The 26,601-nt window shown below is 36.8% G+C and overlaps 1 protein-coding gene across 2 annotated transcripts in view; it reads left to right on the forward strand.

Annotated features, from left to right (window-relative positions):
- LOC145245856 (cytoplasmic polyadenylation element-binding protein 1-like) overlaps nt 1-12,946 on the forward strand; it is an 80,476-nt gene extending 67,530 nt beyond the window's left edge. The window contains exons 12-13 of one of the 2 annotated variants that reach the window (XM_080107563.1): nt 7,577-7,764; nt 11,878-12,946. In XM_080107563.1, coding sequence (XP_079963689.1) covers nt 7,577-7,764; nt 11,878-11,965 — 276 coding nt within the window. In that variant the 3' untranslated portion in view covers nt 11,966-12,946. Of the gene's footprint in view, nt 1-7,576; nt 7,777-11,877 lie in introns of both variants that reach the window. The other variant, XM_080107564.1, reaches the window with a different exon arrangement.
- The last annotated feature ends 13,655 nt before the right edge of the window (nt 12,947-26,601 follow it).

A 26,601-nucleotide genomic window follows, 5' to 3' on the forward strand; every position in this document is an offset into this window, starting at 1 on the left:
ATTAAAAAAAAAAAAAAAAATACGAAGATTAAAAAAAAAAAAAAAAAATACGAAGATTAAAAAAAAAAAAAAAAAAAATACGAAGATTAAAAAAAAAAAAAAAAAAAAAATACGAAGATTAAAAAAAAAAAAAAAAAAAAATACGAAGATTAAAAAAAAAAAAAAAAAATACGAAGATTAAAAAAAAAAAAAAAAATACGAAGATTAAAAAAAAAAAAAAAAAATACGAAGATTAAAAAAAATGGAGATGAAATAATCCTTTTAATTTTGAAAAATGTGTTTTGGTTAAAAAAAAATCAATAAATTAAGACTTCGACTCTGATTCGTTCCCAAACTTCCGATTTTCTTAGTCTGACTTTTTTTTTTTTTAACTACATCTGCCTAACCAGGATGCTTAAACACGGCCATTTGTGGTTTTGAAAAGCCAGCACATTAAGTTCACTCTTACCTACAAAAATGCATAAGCAACTGTCGGCATTCTAGCAATCTTCACCTTCTCAAAAGGTAATCCTGGGCTGGTGAGCCTCGTAGGACAAAGTAGAACGAGTCTACTGTTGGAGGAAATCAATTTAACTAATACCCTTTGAAAGATGTATAAACACTCTCCCCCGTCCACTTGTATGGTTGAGTAGACTGTAGGCTCTCTAGTGGAAAGAAAAAAAAACTATACTTCTGACATGGTAGGATTCTGTCACTTTATCACTGAGGTGAGGAGAGCGGTTTTAAAATCTTATTTCTACTGCATTACTCACTTAAAATAAATTAGTGTGCAGTGAGTCTTATACTTTACATCGCATGAATGAGGATGTATTATTTGAGGTGATTAGTTTTTGACGTCACAAACATGGAAGGTGACTGAAAATCGACAAACTTTTTTTTAGATTTTCTATTTTCGTACGTTTTGATCGCTATTTTAAATTTGTGCGAGACTCGCTGGAAGATTCTTTTGATTATTTCAATACTACCATGGGTTTTAATATTTTATTACTAGCCTGGGTGAACGGCGTTGCTCTGATGGTTGGAGGTGTGTTGAGCAAAAAATGTGGTGGCACGCACGCACGAACCCGTGATGCGAAGGCGGAAAAGAAAGTGAAAGAAAATCTTACGTCTTACCGCTACTCCATGATGCGAATGGAAGTCTAAAGCGTTCAAATTTAGCGTAGTCAATAAAAAACAAAAGATGAATTGCAGAAATGGTGTTACTTTTACCCCCCCCCCCTCCACGAAAGCAAATTAATTAGACGAGGTCGTTTTAATGAGTGTGTGGGGGGGGGAGCACTCTCAGTATGTAGAGAAAACATTTCATACTGAGACAACTATTTGGATACTGCCAATTACAGAACAGATACTACGCGGCCCAAAAGCTTGGCGTTTGCGTTCAAAAAATAGTTTTGCTTTATTTTTACGAAACAGACCAACGCTGGAGACGACGGCACGGTGGGATGTTTAACTCTATCAAAAAAGAAACGATGTCAGTTTGTGAATCCGAGATATTACGATCTAGGAAGCATGCGAAAACTTCTTGCAGAACCTAACCAACTCGAGAACCCCGTTGCAAAAAGCCTTTTGGTAGGCATACACAAACGCTCGCATCCATTTTTGCCCTTTATATGATAGACTAGCAGGGCTACCCGGCGTTGCTCGGGACCGTATAAACAATGAAAAAACAAAAGCAGATATTGAACATATGTTTTATTCTTATGGGAGAGGAATCTTTCATCTCAAGTTTTAGCGTTACAAACAAATATTTGTCTTTTATATATATAGATAATGACAGGTTTTTTGGGGGCCCCCCTCGAAGATAACTAATCAGTTGACCAACTTCTAGTGGTCCGTTTGACGTGAAATTTCGATATTTGTCATCCGGGTGATGGGGCTTCGATATGATACCAAATTTGTCAAGTTTGGTTCCGTCTTTCAAAAGTTTTAGCATTACAAACAAACATACATACATACACACAGACGTTTGGCTTTTATATATATAGATGCCACTTACGAAGTGAAGCTTGTCAGTTTCAGTTTTTGGCAATACATTTCCTCCTGCAGATTCTCCTAAATTCCTAATTTCTCTTGTGAATCGTACCATGTTCTTTTGAACTTTTATTCCATTCATAAAGTACTTTATCCGACTAAGAATATTTTTCAGATGGAAGCCCTCTTATCGCCACCTAATTTAGGTCGTGTTTTTAAGTAGTTTAGAAGCTGAATTGGCTTTGCACAGCTACTAAACCTTTCTAAGACAACCAAACCTGCAAGATTGGTTCTCATTGGGCGTAGTTTGGCCTACATTACTTGGGATTTCGAAATGGTCGCCCATTTAAGTACTAACGAGGTTCAACCTAATTTCAATTCGCTTCTTGTCGAATCATCGGTATGTGATTCAGCCAAATACCTATTTTCTTTATAACCAAGCTTGTTTTTTTCTTTTTTCCCCTTTTAATCTATCAAATAAGTCGGTCGTCATAAAACGTATCTAAGATTGATAGAACTATGCCAGATATTTAAGTCTGTATCGTTCTAGATTTTAACACCTTATCAATCCTCTAGATATTCACTTAGTACGAAAATAGTTCAAACTAATGTTGCAATATTCTAGATAACTTTGGACCGAACGTTTTAATCTCAGTCGGATCCTTAAAAAAAAAAAAAACTGATTTTTCGCCAACAGAATGGCGATAAAGATTACTTAAATTGTTTGCATTTTATTGCAACGCGAACAATCGCCAGCATTAAATGACATACTGAGATATATATATACCCATGGTGGTCCAAAGAAAACGGGTCTCGACTCTAATTAGATCCCGTTTCTAAGTGTTTTGTCCGAATGAAATGAAACTTTGGTCATAACTAGTTTATTATATTCAAAACCTCACATCAAAACACTAGGGTCTTTGGCCTTTTTTCTCCGTTGACTGTAAAATGCTCAAAAAAACAATTGAATGTTTCTTTTCGTTTTTTTTCGGTTTTTTTTTTTTTTTTTTTTTTTTTTGTCACCCTGTGTATGTACATACACATACTAAGAGGGTTGAGCAAAATGTTCATAAAATATTTACACGTTCTCTCATAGATTTCAATTGAAAAATGCGAGCATGAAAAGTAATATGGTTAAGCTTAAACATGGAAAAGTAAAGGACAAGATTTTCTCGTAAAAATATAAATTTATAACATAAAATATTGCAGTAAGAATTGATGCTATAAATTGAATTTTTAATTCTTAATGCTGCAATATTTTAAGTTATAAATTTATTTTTTTACTAGAATCTTTTCAGTATTAATTAGTCCTTTATTTTCCATGTCTAAGCTTAACCATATTACTTTTCATGCTCGCATTTTTCTATTGTAATCAATGATTTTTCAGTAAATTCACTTTAATTTCAGGTTTTTTGTCCCCATAAACCTAACATACACATGTAATAACAATGCACGATACTCGTCTGCTTTCAATAAAATTCGCTCCCATTATCTCTTACAATGGAAACCAGTCATAAAAAACGTCGCTTACCTACTTTATGATTTTGAACATTAGTAAATTCATAACTAGTTTTACTGAACGAAAATTTGAAAATTTCACAATATAGCCGAGATGATCTATAAACTCAAATTGTTTGAAATTTGGTCGAAAAATGAGTGAGCAGTGAAGTTTTAAAGCTGTTCTAAATGACTAAAACTGCCACTTAACCATATCATTCAAACACTGCCGTGTTTGAATATGTAAGGAGGTGACCTTGTTTGCACGAAGGGTCTTTACCAAACTCCTGTCAATTCTCCGTCTAAAGACACGAAACATGTTATATACAGGGTTTGGAGCTATGGAACAAATTCAATCATCTTTAGCCAGTAAAAATAGGTGAAAATTGAAAAAAAAAAAAAAAAAAAAAAAAAAAACTTGGCAGGCGTAAGGTGACTTAATCTTCTACGTATGCACAAGCAAGCATAACTTGCATTTTTTTCAAGTTTTTTTCTATGCATAAGGAGAGTGCAGATTGTAACAAAGATTAAACTAGAATATACTTGAGGGTATTTTACGACCTGGCAATGTCTGGCCTCCTGCTAGTATAGATTAGGAAAATAGTTGTAATATCTTGACCAGGGTTTCTTTTTGCTTTAATGCGTGTTCAGCGATGTTTTTAGTAACCTTAACTAATCATACTCGTAGAACTGTAAATACAAAAAAAACTAAACCTGAAAACAAAACAAAGATGCTTCAACTATCAATTTAATGGACACCTTGCGCGTGTATAAATTTATTACTATGTTTGGTCAAGATCAAAGTGTAGTATCTGTTCTTCAGATGTTGCACTTCCCTTTTTTGTTCTCTTTCGGTGGAGGAGAAATCCTTCACGACTGAGACAATTTTTATTTTTGTGCCTTTTCTCCACGTTAAAAAACGACCCTGGTGTCTAACTCTGTCCCGTGGGGAGGCATAGTAAATAGGTACAATGTAACCCGGATATATGAGACGCGAATATAAGAAAATTGCATATAAGATTTTCTATAGTAATTGTCTGTATTTTTGAGATGAGTTGTTTTCATTGATTGAGATTGTCGGACTGACTTCCTCATCTTGGTTGTTATTGTCACAACGTTTCGGCCGTTTTGCCCTCCGGCCTTCGTCAGGTGAACGGTTTGTTAGGAGTCTCGAACCCAACCCTTTATTAGTGACATATGGCCGAGTGGTCCTAGACGTTGTATCAAAGTTTACAGTTACCCAAAGGTGCTGAGTTCAATCCTGAACGAAGGCAGTGAAAAAGTAACATTGAAAAACAGAATCAGCAACTATGTCCCAAAGCCTAGCTGGAGTCCGAACACGGTACCCCCGTAATAATAATAAAGGGTTGGGTTCGAGACTCCTAACAAACCGTTCACCTGACGAAGGCCGGAGGGCAAAACGGCCGAAACGTTGTGACAATAACAACCAAGATGAGGAAGTCAGTCCGACAATCTCAATCAAAGATTTTCTATTGTCCCAAATTAGAGCCTGTTAATGTACAGTGTAACCCGGGTATAAGAGCTGTGGAGAGAGGGAGGGGGAGGGGGGGGCGAAGTGTCTTATATCCGGGTTACACTATACTTGTAAATACTTAAATTTACATCAACCGAGCTAAATTCATGAATAGTGCTTAGCAGTTTTAAAATCTTATGGCATGTAAGCTATGCAAGAAAGCCAAATACGTTTAGCCAGATTTCCTACATGAATCATAAAAATGAGTCCGTGGAGCTTATTTACCTTTACATCTTTATGCAAGCAGGTCGCCCCGCCATTGCCCGGTCGTAAAATACACTTAAATATTTTGATTAATGCAGATTTCGCATTTACTATATATTGTCGAATATGATTTAAAAAGTAAAAAAAAAAAAAATTCGTGTGCCACCACCGTGAATCAAAATTAATGCCTGACATATGAAGACATGTTTGCAAGGCTAAAACTTAAAACCTGAACCAATAGCTATTACGTTACACATGCATATTCTTAATGCCGTCATTCGACCTTCAACATGCAAATTCCACTTTTTTTTTTTTTTTTAATTTTCACTTTTGCATCGATTTTATACGGCTAAACCCCAAATATAAAGTTTCGCAGATGTTCGAATATATTTCATGTCTGTAGACCCAAAACTGACAGTTTTTGGAGGATATATATATATATATCTGACTTGTTTATAACTTTTTACACAAATACAAATCGTGTAGAATATCTGCATGAATTACATGTAATAGTTAAAGATGATCATGCCATAAGAAAACGAAAAACTGATAGTGAATTAAATGTTTAAAATGTGCAAATTAGCTAGATCTTTTGCAGATGAATACAATTCCACGACCCATATATAACAATTGTACTTTCTTTTTAAATAGAAACACAGGTTTTAATATTTAATATACACAAAAAAAAAAACAATTATATCGAAAAATTCAACGATTCCATTTCAAATTTAATGAAATTGAGAAAGTAAATCTTTCCGTTTTGCTTTGCATACCGATTTATACATTTTTAATTCTTGGAAAGATTTTGCATTCGCTGATTCAGACGTTTTATATGAAGTGTGAACACTAATGAAGTTAAATTTTCCGTTATTTTATTTTTTACTATGATACCTCCTCCCAATGATTTTGAAGGAACGATATTAGGAAATCGACGCGTGAATTTTTAGCGTTTCTATTTTGTTATATTAGAATCAGTTAATTTTCTCGTTAAGAAAATTGGTTTCAAACGAATTGGAATCCTTATCATTGGATACCATGTTGCACTTGAGCTTCAGAGTAAGTCCTTAAAATGTACAAAGTCAAATGTTAACACTTTCCGGCCTAATATTCACAGGTGACACGAATACATAAATACTGCAAAGTCTATTGCGCAGAAGGTGGGTTCCCTCTTCCAGTCGAGAAAACTTCCAGTATTCTATATCTCTATAAAACCATTTTCCCCCATGTATGAGTATTGTCACATTTGGACTGTTGCACAAAACGCTAGCTTCTACCTCTTGAACAAGGTACAATAGTTTCTAACCTAATAGATCCCTACACTCTCGAATTTAACCCTCGTCATATCGTTGCAGTTGCACCCAAGTGCTTATTTGAGGAGTACTGAATGTGTTTTGAACTCTCAGCACTGATACTCCTCCAATAATGTAAATACTACCGATCTACTCGACTAGCAACAAAATCCCATCCTTCATTGTGGAAGTCCCGAAATCGCATATTTTCTACCGATAAACTTGTTTCCTTGGGCCGTTTGCCTTTTTTAATTGCCTGTTTCACTTACATGTACATAGAAATGTAAATATGCGAACAAACATCTTCCCACTAAGATTGCACCCTGCACAAAACAAACTCGTGAAACTTCAGTAGCAATATGCCTTTTGAGGAGGGAAAGTTTAAAAGCGCTTTACCTTTTTAAGTGATAATTTTTCCTTTTATGTTTGACCCGTGCAAAATCTTTAAGCAACAAAATTTTGCAGAGTTAGAACTAGCAATACGACTATTCCAATTTTTCCCAGATACTGATACAATTACCGATTCTGATTCTCTTAAATTTCTAAATATACAGTGACAAAATAAAGTTAACTGAAAATCTAACCTCCGCTTTCACAAGGTAACGAACTTAATCGGACGATGGCTCTGGTTAAGGATCTCGAATGAGAAACTGTCAAGTTCGAATCCAGTTCGTTCCACAAACGTTCACCAAACTCGCTCCCAATCTTCTAACCTTCAGGAGAGATGAATAAAATAACTTATTTTGATAAATTTACATTGTATTTACGTTATGTGTAGATTCTAGTGTTAGTGGTTGTTTAAGATAAAATATTTAATTTTGGATATTCGATGTAAATTTTTATTTTATTTTTTTTAAGGTGGAATAAGTCAATTCAGAAAGGAATTGAAGCTAACTTCAATGTATTTCTGCCAATAACTGAAAAGAAACACTAACGAAAATAGTTAGTCCGAATAGAGTATCGATATGTCGGACATTGCTATCTGACAATCCAATAACGTAACGAAAATTGAAGGTTTTTTTTTTTTTTTTTTTTTTTTTGTCACTCGAATTTATACTTTAACTTGTTTTGTGTTTTTCAGGTACAAATCGATCCTTACCTTGAAGATTCCCCTTGCAGTTTGTGCATTGTTCAATCTGGTCCTTATTTCTGTCGGGATCTGCAATGTTTTCGTTATTTCTGCCGACAATGCTGGTATTGGCAACACAGTTCTGAATATCTTCATCACCACAAACCCCTGACTCGAAACAATAAGCCAGGAAATGCAATGTAAATATTAGGGTTAGTACCCTTTCATATTTTAATAGATTTCTTTGGACTCCATCTCTCACACAGGTGTGAGAGATGGAGTCCAAAATATGTGTTACAAGACGCCTCTCCAACCGCCGATATCCATAAAATAACACCCTAACTTGAAAATTCTTCCTTCAAATTCGTCGGCCTAACATTTGCGGACAATATGAAGTGGAACAAATACATTGAGGACATTGCAAATTGCTGCAAAGGTGGGTTCTCTCTATCCAGCTAGAAGACTACTCTCACCTGAGTATCCTGTACCTCTACAAGGCCACCATTCGCTCATGCATGGAGTATTGCCACATCTGGGCTGGTGTATCTATCATTAGTCTCTCCCTCTTGGATAATGTCCAAAAAAGTTGTCAATCTAATAGGCTCCACTTAGTAAACTAAGCTCCAATCCCTGTCCCATCATCGTAATGTTACAGCTGGACCTGTTTTACAAACATTTTAATAGAATGTGCTCTGAACTCGTTTCGCCTATGCCCCCCTCCTTTGGCGTACATATCCTGAAACAAACCCGCTTGGCAATAAAATCTCACCCCTTCACTGAGGTCTCTAAAGGCCAAAAATTTCTATTCTAATAGTTTCTTCCCTCAAACAGTTAGACTTTGGAATTCCATTCTTGCTACCTGCTTCCCTGGCTGTACTGATATGCAGATGTTTAAATGTAACATAAAAAACATCTGATCTTTCTTAGGCATGATCCTAAAGAGTAGCCCCTTGCGTCAAAGTGGCGATTTGCCTTGTTAGGGGTGAACATGAGTAAAGTCTTACTCGAGGCTAATTATTTTAATGAAAGAGTATAAAAAGAAAAAGCTCATCGAGATATGAATCTTTTTCATAAGAGGCATTAGTTTAATCAAAGTGACCCCCCCCCCCACAAAAGGAGAATGGGCCTGTAAATTCACCCTTGTCCGTTCGTCTGTCCGCACTTTTCTCAATAACTACGCCTTGGACTTTTTAAAAAATTTGCGCAAACATTAAACCTGAGTAAGTAAAAAAAAAAAAAAAAAGAAAAAAAAAAATTTTCTGGGAGAACTTCAGTTGCCCTCCGACGGGTGCCTTCCGAGTTAAAATGGCTAAAATTGACACTTTTGTGCTTATTAAAAAAAAAAAAAAAAAAAAAAAAAAAATGACTAAGTTCAGCATAACCCCCCCTTCCCACTTAACCCCCAAGGTGAAAATGAACAAATAGTGAAGTTTTAGGCCTTAACATATAAATTTGAGTTTTGCCCCATGCAAAAAAAAAAAAAATTTTTGTTAGCCCGAAAAGAGCCCCTGGGGCATAACCCGAGAGTTAGAACTCAGTTACAACTTTTCAGAAAGTTTTAGAAAAATTGATGCCTTGGATTTTTCTAAAACTTTCTGAAAAGTTGTAACTGAGTTCTATATAATTTTGTTTGTCTATACTTCATGATAACTCTCGGGTTATGCCCCAGGGGCTCTTTTTGGGCTAACAATTTTTTATTTATTTTATTTATTTTTTTTTTTTTTATTAATGCCTCGTTCACTGTGCACTCACGGGAGACCATGCCTGCTTCACTTCATTTTTCCATTTGTACTAGCGTTTTACTTGTTTTGTATATCAGCTTTTCATTACATTTTAAGCCCGCCTTGAACCTTCAAAGAAACTATTAATATCGAAACGCAGAATAATCTAGGCATTTTTTTTTTTTTTTTTTTTTTTTTTTTTTTTTTTTTTTTTTTTTTTTTTTTTTTTTTTTTTTTTTGAATTTTTCCTTTGTATCAGGCAATGACCGCGTTCACAAACCGGGTCTTGTTACTTCACCGTAGTTAAGCAACGTTGAGCCGGCTTAGTAATAAAATGGGTGATCATTTGAGAATGCAAGGTGCTGCATGTGCTCTCCGCTTATCTTTGCATTGTTTCCAGTTGTCATCGACTCTAGCAGTGCCAATTCAGTAGCGTGGTTGGAGATTGTGCAAGGCTTGGCTCACATTTACACGCGCAGCTACCCTCATGAGGGGAGGGGGGTCCAGTCTTTTGAGACTGAACGGAGGCAATGATATATTTCTCTTTAATACGTAATGTTTGTGTTTGTCTAAGAGTAATTTATTAAAAGATATAAAATAAATTACTAAAACTGCTTCACTTTTAAGAGGTGATTAAACAAAACTAGTTTTCATTTTTAATGTGTAGTAGACTAGCAGGGAGACCCGACGTTACCTGGGATTAAATGTTTCGCACTCCCATATTTTTGTCAAAATTGTTGAAATCTCCCATTTTTCGATCTTGGAGTGGGGGCATCGCTGTTCACTGGAAAGAAGCTTCACATACCTCCTTGCAGTGACTGTCCACAATACATTGTAGTCTACATTGCACTGTAGAGAACCTACTGTTGATCTTATAACTTTTTTATGACTTGAATTAAAGTTTAAAATGCAAAAGTCAAGTATTATGGTTCAATTGTACTCTAAACAGAAACATTAATTTCGAAAATGCCCCTATAATATCAAAGAACCTACTGATGATTGGAGATGTTCAGTCTTTCGGTTTGTGTGGTCATAAAACTTCTCATGCACTTGTGTAAGGTATTAACTTTGGTCAACATCCCCTGTTTCTTTCATTGGATTATTTCGATTATCAATACTTATCGAAGACATTCAGATACAGAACTTATCTAAGAACACTACCAGGCACATAAAGTACCTTCGTGTGAATTTTCATAAAATGGACCCAACCGTTTTCGAATCTAATAGGGAACAAACTCTCACACACTTTACCCATCTCTTCTATTCTATAAAAAGGAACTCTTAAAGTTATATATTTTAAAAAGAATACTTAGTCTTAAAAATGTATTAAATTGCTCCCTTTCCAATACTTAATAATCCTGGATATGACCTTAAACTATATCCGATGATGAGGCCCCAGCTTGTGTGCTTTGGAGTGTGGAGCCACCCTTTAATTGCCATTGCTCCCAGGTCCACTCTGACCTGGAGTGGCAGTACCTGTTAGGGTCCCAACTATGGGTTTTAAATAGAAATCGACTTGAAAACAACAAATATATTCTATTAAAATTTTTTTCTTAAATCTTTGGATTCGACATTAAATAACCTGAAGAGTTGATATGCCGTAAAACAAAAAACAACCAATTAATCCAATACTTAGCTATCATCTATATAATACAAACATTTAACACATGCAGCTGTTTATAAATGAATATTGCATTGCATGAACTTATCTTAATGAACAGTGGGATTCATGGGAGCGCCATTTTTTTTTTCTTACAAGGGAGTCAATGCATATCAAAGGCCCAAAAGCCACTCGAGGATAAGGTTAATGAATATAAGGTGGTAGTGTAGTAACTGTTAATGGTGTAGATTGGAGAGAATTTGGATTATTTAAGATGACGGCTCAGCAAGAACTTTAAATTGAACTTGAAGGCTACCATATTGTAGTCAGCTGGGAAGCAGGAGAGCAGTTCTAGGAAAGTGTTCATGGAATCTGCGTGTAGACTTTAAGATCAGCAGCAATTGTTGGTGATTGTACCGATTTACAATGCCTCCCCACGAGACAGTTAGACACCAGGGTCGTTTTTTAACGTGGAGAAAAGGTACAAAAATAAAGAGTGTCTCAGTCGTGAAAGATTTCTCCTCCACCGAAAGAGAACAAGAAATGGAAGTGCAGCATCTGAAGAACAGATACTACACTTTGATCTTGTCCTGAAGGCCAAGTACCGCCAATTGTTAGTGATTGTAGCTAGTCGTGTTAAATTTTAAAAAAAGAAAAAAAAAAAACAAAAAAAAACTTGTGAAAGTTTGGCAAGTGGCGACCATAGATTGCAGCTTAGACGAGCACATGCCATGCAAATAACGAGAGCAGACATGCTCCCAACGTCCCTTCTGGGGGTGGGGGGGGGGGTGATTTTAGATTTAGATTTCCTTCTAGTCGAATTCCCTTTGTTCTTCCACACTAGTTGTCCAACTAAGTACAATACATTTCACTGTCTTAACATGACTACTTCCGATGTTTTGTCTTAACGCCTGTTTATTTATTGTATTTACGTATTTTTTTTATTTTTATTTATTTATTTTATTTTTTTATTTTTTTTTTACATTTTTCAGGTCTGTTGAAAACCATCTAAAAGTGAAATTGTCTTCCAAGAATGTCAACGAGGAGACCTCAAGAAATTTCCGTTACTCAAATTTTTAGGAATATCGTTGGATTTTTCGCGCCAACTTTTTTATTAGTGATTGATGGAAACGCATTCAGCTCAATATTATTCCTATAAATCAATTGGTTGGCAATTTTATGTACTTTAAATTTAAATGTATATCGTTGCTCGGTTAAAGTTTACTAAAATCCTTTTTCTTCACCTGGTGGGTAAAGAACTACCCAAATATCAGCCGTAGCTGAAAATGGAAAGAAAAAAAAAATGCCTTCTAAAACAAAAGTAGCCCCATTTTTCTGTCTCCCAGGAAGCCATGTCAGTTTAGAAAAAAAAGGGAGATAATCCTGTTTTGTTAATGGTTCTCTATGGCAAATGATCTATTGCCATTTTAATTCAACTAATTTCAATTCTATATCGACCATTAATTTCTTTTTATTTTTTGAATGTTTATTAATTTTGAAAATAGTTTAAAATTAAAGCTTTTATGTGTTTTTTAAGATGAAATAAATAAATACTTTTACTTGTTTTTATTCATATTTTTTGTAGAACAAAACAAAAAAAAAAAAAAAAAAACGCCCCATCGCCCGCTATCCCCCCAGGCCCAAGTCTTAGTACCCTTCTCGACTTTACCTTCTGGTATACTAAATTTTTAGTGACCGTGCTGATGTAAGCTCCCACGTCCCCCCTCTCCCATGAATAACTGCACACGGTCTTAGCTAATTTTTTAAGATCTATAAGAACAGAACCAATTTTTAAGTTATATTGTCTTAACTTTTTCCCCCCTTTTCACTCTTCACCGTTAGATTTAAGTGATTTAAGAATGTTCGCTTGAGTAGAGCACCATTTTTGACAAAGATTTGTAGGACTTTAAGCACTTTCTTAGTACTTCCGACCTGACTACGCAGCCCCCACCCCCTCCGTCAATTCTATCGGATGAAGGACATGCATTTTGGTTTTTACTAATACACTAATTTTACTTTTTGAGGCATTTTCATATCTTCTAAATAAAGTCATTGGCTTGATGTGTTTGTTTCGTTTTATTTTTCTTTGATACTGTGGACGCACCTGAGATGAAGTAAGATAAGTGAACGGTGACAGAGGCAAGCGATCTATTGTTCTCCCCAGACGGGATGGCGCCTTGACAACTGGGGTAAAAGCGGATGTAACCAGTTTTGCTGACCAGCTTAGTGACTAAGAAGACTGGGCTTTGGGGGAGGGCAAGCTTTTCTTCCGCCTGTTTGCTAAGACAGAGCCCTTCTACTTTGGGAAGGACAAGCCACGCCTCTACTTCCCTGACCTGGTGTTGCAGCTTCCTGTTGTGGGACAGAATCTAGGATTCTCGGTTAAAAATAAATCTTACATGCAGCGCGAGGGGACCACGCATGCACGGCTTTATTTTCGATTAATCTAGGAACTGTGTGCGAGTTAATAACCAGATCCGTTGACAAACCAGCCCAGTAGCAATCACTCTGTCTAATCACATGGAATCCTTAAGAAAATTTCTAGTACACTTCAGGATTTTTTTTTTTTTTTTTTTTTTTTTTTTTTTTTTTTTTTGCAGCCTCTCCATTTGCAAGTACAAGTTGGCCAACTTTGCATATAGACTGTGTTCTGCTACGGTGAATATTGGCAACATTTTTCTTTACAGCATCAAGGTGCAATTCCCAGTTCCAAGGTGCACTCTTCCTTGATAAACAATTGCAGAATCTTCACCATATCATCCACAATTTTGCTGTTCGCTGGTCAACCATCCTTTACATTGTTGATTCTGGGCAATCTTGGTCACAGCCTCTGACGACAGAACATTAACCAATATCTCAGTCCGATCAAGGTTCCTTCAGGTTTTCATTTTGAGGAAATTACTCTTCTGCGTCAATGTTGAGTTGATCATCCTCAGTGACGTGTGAAACTGGTAAATCATAGGCTTTCGCTAACAAAAATACCATTTAGAGCAGCATCAACTAAGAAATGAGCACAAATGTCTCTTTTAATTCCGTTGCCACTTAACATGTGCTTGACTGTTTTCAGCATACACAAGTTAAAAAGTTCTTGCAATCCAGAACCAGTCATCAATTGACCCCAGCAAGCTCATCTATGTATGGAGCCCACGAAGTCACAGGGGAACTAGGCTGTGACTGGACTATTATCATTGGCTGTCATCAGTGGCTGATCAAATGTTAGAATTAGTGTAATGTTTTCCTGGCTTAATCACTGATGCAACATAACGTTCAGTACATGCAGGACTATTATCATTGGCAACAAAACTGTAACTGATTTCCCAGGATATTTTCCTGTGCATTAACTGCATAAGGCCTGACCATGCAGGTCTGGACGGATGTAAAATTAGCCAAACCTCCCAGAGGATGTCAACATTAGCAGTGGAATCGACAACTTTCTTGGCCTGGAGCTCTTCAAATGTCATTGATTGTTTGCTGGTGTGCTGTGAATCTAGGTACTTGATGTTGATCCTTCCAACCCTTATTATATCTTCTGGAAGGACCTGAATCCTTGGAACTTGTTTTGCTTTAACTTTCCCGGGCATAAAAGATGCTATGATGCCCATAACGTGAAATGTGTTGAATCCATCAATACTCCTTACATTATCAGCTATGAACTGCAGAAATTCAGTTTCAAAGAGTTTCAGTGCCATGAACAAGAATTGCTGGACTTCCAAGTAAGATGAAGAGAAGCCATGCTTATTCAAAGTGTCAATTAGGAACCTCAATCCAAATTGGTCATGCATTTCAACTGCTAAACCCAACTACAAAGGTGCAAGGGGAACTCTGGGTCTAACAGCCTGCATTATCGTTTGATCTATTGATGCAAGTTTCAAATCATTGTCTTTGCCTGCAAATATCTTCCAGAGAAAGATTAACAATGTTTTTGGAACATATTCCAGAATCCCATCCTGTTCAAGATCATCCTTAGACGGGTAATATTCTGAACTTGTCTGGATACTTTTAATGTCATTCTTGATAAGTTTGGCTGCAATTTCTATGATTCTAAAATTGTTGAGCGGCTCTGTGCATAGAATTCATGGAAAATACATTTTGATGTACTTAAGAATGTAACAACATTCGGTTCCCATTAATTTAAGTCACAATGATTTTGTCTTTGAAATGTTCCAGCAATCGAGATTTCATGTATGAGCGACTGTATGGTTCAAAGCCATTGTCCTTGAGAATTTCCCTCCATTTTTTTTTTTTTTTTTTTTTTAACAAGATAGACAATGATTAGTTGCTTCTCGTTTATTTTGCTGCAAATAATTAGCAACTTCCAGAAATGCCTACTTTCTCTCTGAATCCTCTGATCTACCAAGGTTTTGTTTCTTAGAAGAATCAGCAGAAGAGAATTCCATAGGAATATTTTTATTGTAATCAAAGTTTGCAAAACATGTTCTGTGATAACATGCTTCTTGTGAAACACGGTCAACTACATAACCTATACTACCTTTTAACAGTGTATCCCCAGTCATTATTTTTTCAGATTTTCTCACAAACTTTTAACACTCTGTCCTTAACGAATAGCTTTTACATGGGAAACATCAACACCTCTTTTCTTTCTTTCAGATTTTGCTCCAGAACCACAAAAAGACAATTTTCCTTAAAGTTAAACACACAAAGAGTGGATTGCACGGGATGGCATTTTATCATTGGTAGACCTGTTTTTACAATCAATTCCTATGTTTGATGTTTGATCCAACGCTGTCTGCATTTCTTGTGAAGACGTTGACGAATCTGAATTATGATGTTTCCACGTTGTTTAGAAACTCTGTTAATGGAATCGATTTTCTTCTGGCTGACGATGAATGTTTCTTCATTACTGAACAGTTCATTGTTGCAAATAGTACATTCGTCAACATCCATAATTATCAGTACTTCACTTTGGATGAACTGAAATTAGAATATCATAGAAATATTAAGCTTCTGCAGTAATACATAAAAAGAGACAAAAATTAAGGCATAAGTTATAATTATATTTAACTTTATGTAATCTGTTGCTTTCATCCAATTCCACATGGCTGCATTTGTTATTTTTGAAGATGAATTTACAGTAATTGAGTTAAGAGAGGGGAGGCTAGAATCGGCGGCAATCTTTAAAGATGGCGGCCGTCCACTCTTTTCGACAAGATGAATTGCGGTAAACGTTTTTTTTTTATTATTTATTTATTTTTTTTTTTATTTGAAAGAGATGTTATTCTTGCTCACTATGCAAGTTAAAAACATTTAACAATTTAAGATTCAGTCAAAAAATCAGCTAGATTGACTGACTACAAATGTTGCCGATTTTTAATGCTAAAATCGATTCTTTAATTGTTTTTTTTTTTTTTATTTAATTTGGTTTAAAGCAAAAGCAAAATCTTTTATTGTGGGTAATAATAACTAATTATTGATTTTAAACTACTAGTAAAAGTAAAATCGATAGATCACCCTCCACAAGTATATTTTCACGTTTGAGGAAAAATATATAAATGTAATACATGTTTTTATGGTAATCACGTAAAATAAAAAAAATAACAACCCTATGCAGCATTGTTAAAATAACTTGCAGTGTTATAAACAATGCCGAAAATGCTTCCCATTGATATCTATGCATTTCTGGGCACGTTTAACAATGTTTGCCGATACTGCCTGCAGATCTTCTCTGGTGATTCTCCTGATAGCGTTGGTAATGTCCTCCTTTAGTTGGTCTAGATTGTGAGGATTATTTGCATAAACTTTTTGTTTTAAACTTCCCCAAAGATTGATCGCCTACAGGGGCCATCTTCAACCGCAGCAAGTCTGTCGGCCTGAGGTTGGGGGCCTGAACCGGGGTAAACTCGCTTCCAGGTATTTTCAGCTGGACCGATGGACTGGTCCGTATTCTCGGTGTCTGGTTTGGACCGGGATTCAGCTGGAAAAGAATTGGTCGGAAGTATATGGCAAGGTCAAATCGTCGGTGAAGACTTGGATTGGAAGGAAATTGTCCTTGAAGGGTCGGGCGGAGAAGTGTGCTACATACGTCTTTCCGCTCATCCTTTACCGATTGTCTGTACTTCCTCTCCCTGCAGAACGACTAACCCGCTTGCAAGGGCGCCTCGATTCACTATTGTGGAACGATGGTAAGCATTATGTCTGCAGAGAGGTCTGTGTCCAGAGGCCGAGCGAGGGAGGCCTCGGTCAGCCCAGTCTCTTGTGTCATAGAAATGCCGAGAGATTGGCTTTCCTGGGTCGTTCGCTTGAAGAAGACGCTCCTTGGGTCCCTGTGGTTGAGAACTCGTTTCCCAATCTCAAACCCAACCCCTCGGTAGGTCGTCGTAGACCGAGGGGGGAGTCTAAGTTCTTCTCCGAATGCCGGACCGCTCTTAGAGCTTTGCCGGGGACCAGTGTCCTCGATCAGCCAAGAAAGAAACTATATCGGGAGCTAGTGGAGGGGACCGCGAAGGATCCACTTTGTAGGCGGATGGGATGGTCGATGGAGGTTGTCCGTTCTCATTGGAGTTGGGCGCCGGGACGGGAGATTCTGAACAACTCGGAATTTTCCCTCACCTGGCGACTGGTCCGTAACGCGCTGCCCCTTCTCAACGAACTCTGCCGGTATAAAGAAAATACGAGTGGCTTCTGTACGCGCTGTGACGAACGCGAGCCTGGAACGATCGGGCACGCGTTTTTTAGTTGCAGCCGGATCCAGCCCTTATTGGAGTACGTCGAGGGGGTAACGGCTCGCATCAATGCCGAATGTCCGCTCGATCTCGACGAAGGTTTTTTTGTGTACAACATGGAGCCGCCATTCCCCAGGGAGGAAAGAATGGTTGTCCTGGCGATCCTGGCAGTAGCGCGCATGGTGATTTGGATCACGCGCCTTAAGTTGGTCTGCGAAGGGACATCTGTTCCGGATCGGGATCTGATCGTTTACTTTAAACATCTGCTTAAAGTAAAGATCAGATGCGATTGGAGGAGGTTGCCTAGAGTGGAATTTGACAAGAGGTGGGTGCACAGCACTAGTTTGTGCATCCGTCGAGGAGCCAAGTTTCAATACGTGTTCCCTCCTTAAGCATGGCACGGGCGGTGCTGGGGCCTTCGGAACCCATCCCGCTTAGGTTCTAGCTAAGAAAAACTTAAGAAGACTCTTGACTGGTGGTATAAATGAGATCCTGTTCCTGATTTTATTTTTTCGTACTAGAGAACCTCTGAGTCTGCCCATCCCCTTTGTGCCACATCCTTGCTTTTTCAACCTCCCCGGTCACTCCCCTACTCAGAGGTCACTTTCCAACCCCCCTCCACCCGTTGCTTTGTTTTCTCCCACTGCCATTAAGATATTTTCCCCAATCCCCATTAGGGATCGCCCTGCTTGTTTTCGGTTCCCCGGAAAACAGTGGGGGGGGGGTCTAGTCACCTAGATTAGTACAGGGGGGTCTCACTAACAACCTAGTAGGATTTTTTTTTTTTTTTAAATGAACACTTTTAATTAGTTTTCCCCTCTCCACGAGCAATCCTTTTCTTAATTCAAAAACTTTTTTATTTACCAATGAAATTGAACTTTATTTTTTCACACATGCACACACACACACACACACACACAAAATTAATATATTTTAAAAAAAAAAATGCATACACAAACACACAGACAACTGTTTATAAATTGTAAATATGGTTTTGATTCTTAAACGCTGGGGATTTATTAGTTAGTTTAAGATCCATAGAGTGAATGAGGTATTTTGGTAAATGTTGCCAGTCAAAAGTAAGACTCCAAAGTCTACATTTATTACTTTTTAATCACTTTAGTCACAAAGACCCTGAACCCTTCTCCTCCCCAATTTCTTGTAGGGCCTTGTGCCTAATTTTGTTGTTTGATAATCTTTTTCTTTTTTTTTTTTTTTTTTTTTTTTTTTGTATTTACAAAATTTTAAAAGCAATAAAATATATAAACAAGATCAAAGTGTAGTATCTGTTCCGGCAGATACTGCACTTAAGATAATTTGTACCAGTCAATGGAGGGGAAACCCTCTATACTGGGACAATTATTATTTTTGGTAACCAGAGTGACCCCTTTTAGGGGAGCTGGTTTTTACCTCACATTAAAAACGGCCTTGTGCCTAATTTGCTCAGTGGGGGGAGCAAATAAATACCATCTGTTCCGGCAGATACTGCAAGTAAAGACCATATGTGGGAGCAATCCCACATATAAGACCTAGGTCAATGTAGGGGCAACCCTTCATACCAATTGTCACTATCCAGCTCCCCTACTCTCCGGGGAGTTGGTCCCCATTTCCCCTTCACTCCTCACATTAAAAATCGGCCTTGTGCCTAATTTGCTCGGTGGGGAAGCAAATAAATACATTAAAGTGTAGTATCTGTTCTTCAGATGCTGCACTTCAATTTCTTGTTCTGTCAGTGGAGGAGAAATCCTTCACGACTGAGACAATTTTTATTTTTGTTCCTTTTCTCCACATTAAAAAACGACCCTGGTGTCTAACTCTGTCCCGTGGGGAGGCATTGTAAATAGGAACTTCCCCAAAGATAAAAATCACATGATGACAAGTCCGGGGAATGTGGTGGCCATAACCCTTTTGCTTATTTTTCTCTGCTCCATTAAAATGTCATGAGCTCATGTCAGATTTTGTTGGCAAAAGAATTGCATTTGGTTTTGTGGTGTCAGTTGGTCAGTATAAGAAATATTAGAGAGATCAGGTTACTTTTAAATGCACCGCTTAATCTGAAAAAAAAAAAAAATGATTAGAAAAAGATTAGACATGGGCGTTCTTTCTACGTGGACAAGTCTATATTTTCAAGTTAAATTCAAGTTTTATATATTTTTTATTAAACTGTTAGGTAAAAGTACAGAAAAATTACAAACCACTTTCCCCTTCCCATGTTAAAAATGGCTTTGGAAACAATGTTATTATTTCATCACGGTAACATAAGCGCATAAGTACCAGACATTTATTTGGTTTATTGATTGATCATAGATGAAAACATTACAATTAATAACTGATTAGCACAAGAATCTTTCATTATGTAACAATATTTAGCACTTTAAGTGTTTTTTATATTAGTTTGATGAAAAAGTTTCTGTGGAATTTTTAATTTTGATTTCAAATTATGTATTTTCAAATAACTTTTCATTATAATACCTTTTACTTTATATATTATTTTAAAGAGCGTTTTTCATTCTATCTAATCGTTTAGATTACAATTGTTTGAAAACAATTATGTCTTCTTTTCAAAGCGTTGAATACAAGATAGAAAAAAAAGCAAATTAGCACAATTTTCTTATTTCAGTTCAAGCTAGGCTGAAAAGCTGCTGAAGCAGCTCGCGATATCAATGAAGCATTTGATCCAGGAATCTCTACTGAACACACAGCACAATGGTGGTTTAAAAAGTTTTCTATTGGCGATGAGAGTCTTGAAGATGATGAACGTAGTGGTCAGCAATCAGATGCTAACAACGATCAATTAAGAGCCTTAGTCGAAGCCAATCCATGCGCAACTGTTCAAGAATTTACTTCTGAATTAGACGTAACGTATACGACGATTTCCAACCATTTGAGATAGATTGGAAAGACCTAAACTTGATAAATGGGTGCCTCGCCAATTGAACGACAACCGAAAGCAACGTTGTTCTGAAGTGTCATCTTCCCTTCTTTTACTCAACAAGAACGACCCGTTTATCAACCAGATTTTGATTTGCGATTAAAAGTGGGTACTTAACGACAACTGGCGATGCTCAGCTCAGTGGTTACATGTTGACGAAACTCCACGACATTTCTCAAAGCCAGAATTGCACCAAAAAGAAAGCCATGCTGACTGTTTGGTGGTCTGAGACAGGTCTCATCTATTACAGTTTTTTTTTTTTTTTTTTTTTTTTTTTTTTTTTTTTTTGAATGCAGGGGAAACCATTACGACGGTGAAGTATTGTCAACAAATGGACGAAATGCATCAGAAAATTTAACACCCAGCATTAGTCAACATAAAAGGCCTAACCGCACGTTGCTAAACCGACTCTGCACAAGCTGAACGAATTGGGCTACGACATTCTGCCTTATCCGCCAATACTCCCAGAGCTCTCACCTACCGGCTACCACTTTTTCAAGCATCTTGACAACTTGAAATGCTTCAAAAATCTAAGTGATATCAAAACCGCCTTCAGCAACTTCATCGCCACCAGAACGCAAGATTTTTACGTTACTGGCATAAATACATTTGTTTTGTGTCGGCAAAAGTGTGTTGATTCTGAAGGTGCTTATTTCGATCAATAAATTTTTGTTTGAGCCGAAATATGTTTATCTAAATTTTAAAAGCTAAAAACCATCAAGAACTTTCTTGTCAACCTGATATAGTGCATAGATTTGTCAACTTATGAAATTTATTTTGACAAAGCTATAAGATGTATACAAGTATTTGTTACACATGTTTTACAGGGGAGTGTAACCATAGATTGGGGCTCAGTCGAGTACCTACTATAAATTACAGAACAAGTTAATATTTGACACCGCACACTCAAGACATGAAGTCAACTGATGCAGCAGTTAAATTTTAAAGTTTCCAGATATTTCCCCACCTTTGTGCGATATGAATAAAAATTATATTTAGTCTATGAAATAAGGATTTATTAATAGTATTGATTATAAGAAGTTACATTTGCTGCTGATACCAATTTCCCTCGAGCCAAGATCACAGTGTAGTATCTGTTCCGATGCTCACCTTTTCTGTCCTCAGTCAGTGGAGGAGGAGTCCTTTATGACTGAGACAATTTTTATTTTTGTTTCTATCTAGAGTGCACCTTTTGGGGAGTAGCTGGATTTTCCCCACATTAAAAACCGACCTTGTGTTTAACTCTGCCCTCGTGGGGAGGCAAGTAAATAGTAACAATTTCCCTCACTCTCTATCTATACTTAAAAATAAATGAACATTCCATGAGCAAAGTTTCTTTCTTGGAACACAATACTGTGGGTTTTCTCCTCTTAAATAATTAAGTCCTATCCAAGTTCCAACATTACTGACCATCACGGCGTTGTCTCACATAGTACTTATTAACCTTTATTATCTAGTGGCCTCTTGGCCTTGATAAGTGTTGACCCTTAAGTAAAAAAAAACTTTATATCTATTACAAAACCTTGTTCGGAAACTGAACAAAAAAAAAAACAAAACAAAACAAAACTTAGTTTAATCTGAAATTCAAAATACTGTTGGGATTTTATCCATTTCCAAATAAACCAACGTTCCTATAATAAACGAAAATAAAAGATAAAAAGAGCGAGTTCTTTTTTTTTTTTTTTTTTTGTTACAAGGGAATCACCACTAATCAAGGCCACTCAGGAATAAGGGTTAATGAGTATACGGTGATCACTGAGACAACAGCGTAGTGATCCTTAATGGTGGAAATTGGGTATGATTTTATTTAAGGGGACAGCTCAACAAGAATTTGTTTACATTGGACTTGAATTCAACCATGTTGTAGTCGGCTGAAAAGCAGGTCAAAGGAACAGAATTCCACAGGCGGGCAGTTCTTCTAGGGCAGAAGCTTTATTCATAGAATGCGTTTAGATTTAGGCACAGAAAAAGAGTGGGGAAAATTATTAATAGTGGTTGTAGCTAGACGAGTGCTAATCTAATGATCTTGTTTGGAAACTGGAAAAAAAGTTTATTTTACATAAAAAATCTCCGAAGGGGAGCACATTCAATGTTGCTATGGTTTGACTTTTCAAGTAAGATCACACACACACACACACACACACACACACACACACACATTTAAAAAACTCGGTTCTTATCGTTGAGCCCTTCAGTTGAAATAAAAAGTCGGTCAATTTAGCTCTTATGCGCAGATCATCATATAATGATTAGATCACTCTGACAGATGTTAAAAAAAAAACATTAAAAAAATAGATGTTTAAATTTCAACAATATTTCCCGCGGTTAATGTTTTCTCTTCAATTTCTTCAGTTCAACATGTGTTGAGAAGATTCCGTCCCTGTTAACCCCCCCCCCCGGCCATGATTTTACGCACGACAGGTATAAACTTTAATGCCTAGCGTGGAAATTTACCACATCAAGCGAGGATTTAAATCTCTGTTCTTATGCTATGAACGTGTGCCCCTCCCCCACACACACATATCAACTTATATGATTTATGGGCCGTTCTTCTACAAAATGACCACATGGACATTAAGCCCACGTGCGGCACACTTATCATACAAAAGTCAGTAATTTCAAGCCTTTTTTTTTTACATAGGCAAAACCACTTATCAAGGCCCAGAAACCACTCGAGGATAAGGGTTAAGAGTGTACAGTAGTCAAGTGGACAGTATAGTGATTGTTAGTAATGGAAATTCAGTAAGTTTGTTAACTTAAGTGGAACGGCTCGTCAAGAACTTGTTTATGTTGGACTTGAAGGCAATCATATTGTAGTCTCCTGCTATTCTCACAAAATCCTCACTTCGCTAATCCTTCATTATGAATATTCCACATAAGAAAACACTTCGGTTGCAACAATTTAAACTAATGTTCCTAACACGTAAATAAATACATATTATTTAATTGGAATTCATTATTGAGATGAGTAATATTTATTAATTTTTATTTATTGCGGACTATTATCCTCATCTTTTTAGTTGTTGTTTCATGACGTTTCGGCAAACTATTCCTCTGGTCTTCGTCAGGTTATTAACCGCGACAGCATAGGAACTCCGAATCTCCTGATTGCATCCACGACAATTACTGCCTTCCGTAGTTGTTATCGTCTCACCATGTTTTGGCCCGTGGCGCAGTGGATAGAGACGTTGAATCTCTATGGTACCAGGTGAGAATTGTCTGAAGATAGCGGTTTCAATCCTACCTAAAGCCAGCCAGAAGCTTACTTGGCTAAAACGTGGTGAGACGACAACAACTATGGAAGGCAGTGATTGCTGTGGATGCAGTTAGGAGATTTGGGGTTCCTATCCTGTCGTGGTTACCATCTGACGAAGGGCAGAGGAATAGTTGGTCGAAACGTCGTGTAACAACAAACTATAAAAGCTGAGGACAATAGTCCGCAATATTTGAATTTAATACGTAAATAAATGTTGTGTATTTCATGTTGATACATTGATTTCATATTTTTTGTCGAATGTGATTTTTTTTCAGATTTTATTATTCCTTTATGTAAAGACGTAGATTTGTGAAACCTTTCTATTAATCGGCGATCACGTTAAACTTACCTTTAATGGTCCAGTGAATATACTCCCACGATTGCTGACTCCTGACTTCAATAAAAATAGTAACACGCAACCTTGGCCCTATTAATTGATAAATCACGATTATGGATTGGTTGCCTCACCGACCACACATCTTACACACGCAATGCGCGTACAGAATTAAAAAAATGTTGTTTAATAGTTAAGAATTTGTTCATGTAAATTAAAATTCTAGATACTTTAAAATGTTATAATTATTTTCGTAATTAATATTATTAATTTGGGAATATCTGGTATTAATATAAATAGCTTCAAATTTTTACTAAAATGTGTCTATGTTGAGAAGAGGGGGTAACTTTGTTGTTTGCAAATTACATTAGTTTCAGAGACTTGCATGGCAAGCTTACGGGAAAGTGTTGTGTTTATAAAACCGATATAACAATTATTATTACTTACTCACTAGTAGTAGTCACACAGGTCATCATCAAAGATTTCTCTTTGCGAACAACCTCTGATGTTCTCTGGAGTCTTAGTGATAACAAGTCTCCCCAGATTTCCAGTACTCTCCACCTCTTTTGATAACCTTTGCAGATCAATTAGTGTTATGTTAACCAGTTACTATTGATTTCTCGTTGGCGTCGACGATTGGTCTTCACTGGAATTTGGGTGGCAAAAAGTCCCCTCCCTCCCCAGATTTCATTCCTCTTTGCATTCATCTAACGAAGGTCTAGCTAGTGCTTTCTCGCCTTGGTCTTTCCATCTTCCTTGACCCTCCTCACTTATTTGGTTTGGCGTGAGTTTTTGGAGACACACATAAAAATAGAGGAAAGTAGGGGCGCAGAGGGATTATCTTAAAATTATACAGTTTCAGTTTTCATGATTTAGTGTGATGCTCTTTTGCGTTTTACATCTGTAGCATTTTCTGTATGTCCAGTTTGTGCCTGTAGCTCATGTATATTAGTCTCCACATTCAAGAGTTTTCCTTAATATTTCATCAGTTTTCATTATTGTTATCGGTTGTATCTTCTCAAACATCCCTCTGATTCCAATCTCTCTCATTCTCTTTCCAAAGTTTTTCAGTATTATTCCTAGTGCTCCTACTATTAGTGGTGTTGTCTTGGCTTTCTCCTTCTTCCATATCCCTTTGAGCTCCCTAACCAGTCCAGTGTATTTGCTCCGCTTCTCAGTCTCTTTGATCTTTATTCTGTCGTCTGCTGGAACGGCAAAATCTACAATCTGGCAGAACTTTTCCTTTTTGTTAACTAGTAGGACATCCGGTCTCCTTACTTGGATGGATTTATCCGTTTGTATATCCATGTCCATAAGATTTTGTGATTTTCATTTTCAAGTACTGCTGTTTGTTTGTGTTTCTATCATTTATCTGGGTGTTCAAGATTCAGTTGTCAGCATAATTCCCAGTGTACTGCCTTCTCCATTTGATCGTGTCTATTTTTATATTCTTTTTGGGCTAGTTTGTTGCATTCACTTATTATGTTGTTTATTGTTTTGTCTCTTTGTCTACAGAGTTTTCATTTGCTGTTTTCTTGTGTCTTTTTGATCCTTGCTTTGATGTGCTTGGTTCAAATTGCATTATCTTGTGTTGCTGTTATTAGGGATTCAGTTTCTCTGTTTAGGTTTCCTTTTTGTAGCCACTCCCAAGTGTTTTCGTTAGTTTCATCTTTTGTCATCTTTATGAATCATCTGTGTAACTGTTTCTCTTCCCAGTTTCCTTTCCTCATCCTATTTCTCGTCTCTTCTTTTTCTGTTGTGTTTGTTTCGTCAGTGTCTCTTGCAGCGGAATATTCTTTCGGCGTTCTGCATTATGTATTTTTCTAATTATTTTTTGTATTATTTACACAATCTTCAATACAAAGCAATCCTCTTCCCCCATCTTTCCTTTTCACATAGAGTCGGTCAGTATCATTGTTATCTTCATATGAACATATGGACTTACTGAATTTTTTTTATCAATCCATTATAAAAATTACCACTACACTATCGATACCTCCATTCAGTCTCAAAAGACAAAGGATACCCCCTGTAGGGGCAGCTGTGCGTGTAATTGTGAGGCCACTATACCTCTCCTGAATCGGCATTGTTTGAGTCCACTGGCAAGGAGAAGTTCAGGACGACTGGAAACAATGCCGAGATAAGCGGACAGCACATACAGCACCTGGAAGTTTCAAATGGTCACCCATTTAGTACTGACCAGGTTCAACGTTGCTTAACTATGGTGATCCAGCAGGAACCGGTGTGTCAACGTGATTCACTACACTATAAACTTCATGTATGATTCATCATTCATGCAGCTTAATTTCATTTTTAGATATAACAATATGATGACAGGCAACATGAATTAGAAAGAAAACATTGAGGACATTGCCAAGGCTGCTTCAAATAAGGTGGGCTCTCTCTACCAGGCTAGAAAATTACGCCTGAGAGTATTCTATATCTCTACAAAATCACCATTTACCCATACATGGAGTATTATTGTCACATCTGGGCTGGTGCATCCACCATTAG

This window comes from Euprymna scolopes, chromosome 23, assembly GCF_053919585.1.
Source record: "Euprymna scolopes isolate OS-2025 chromosome 23, ASM5391958v1, whole genome shotgun sequence".
NCBI classification, from domain to species: domain Eukaryota; kingdom Metazoa; phylum Mollusca; class Cephalopoda; order Sepiida; family Sepiolidae; genus Euprymna; species Euprymna scolopes.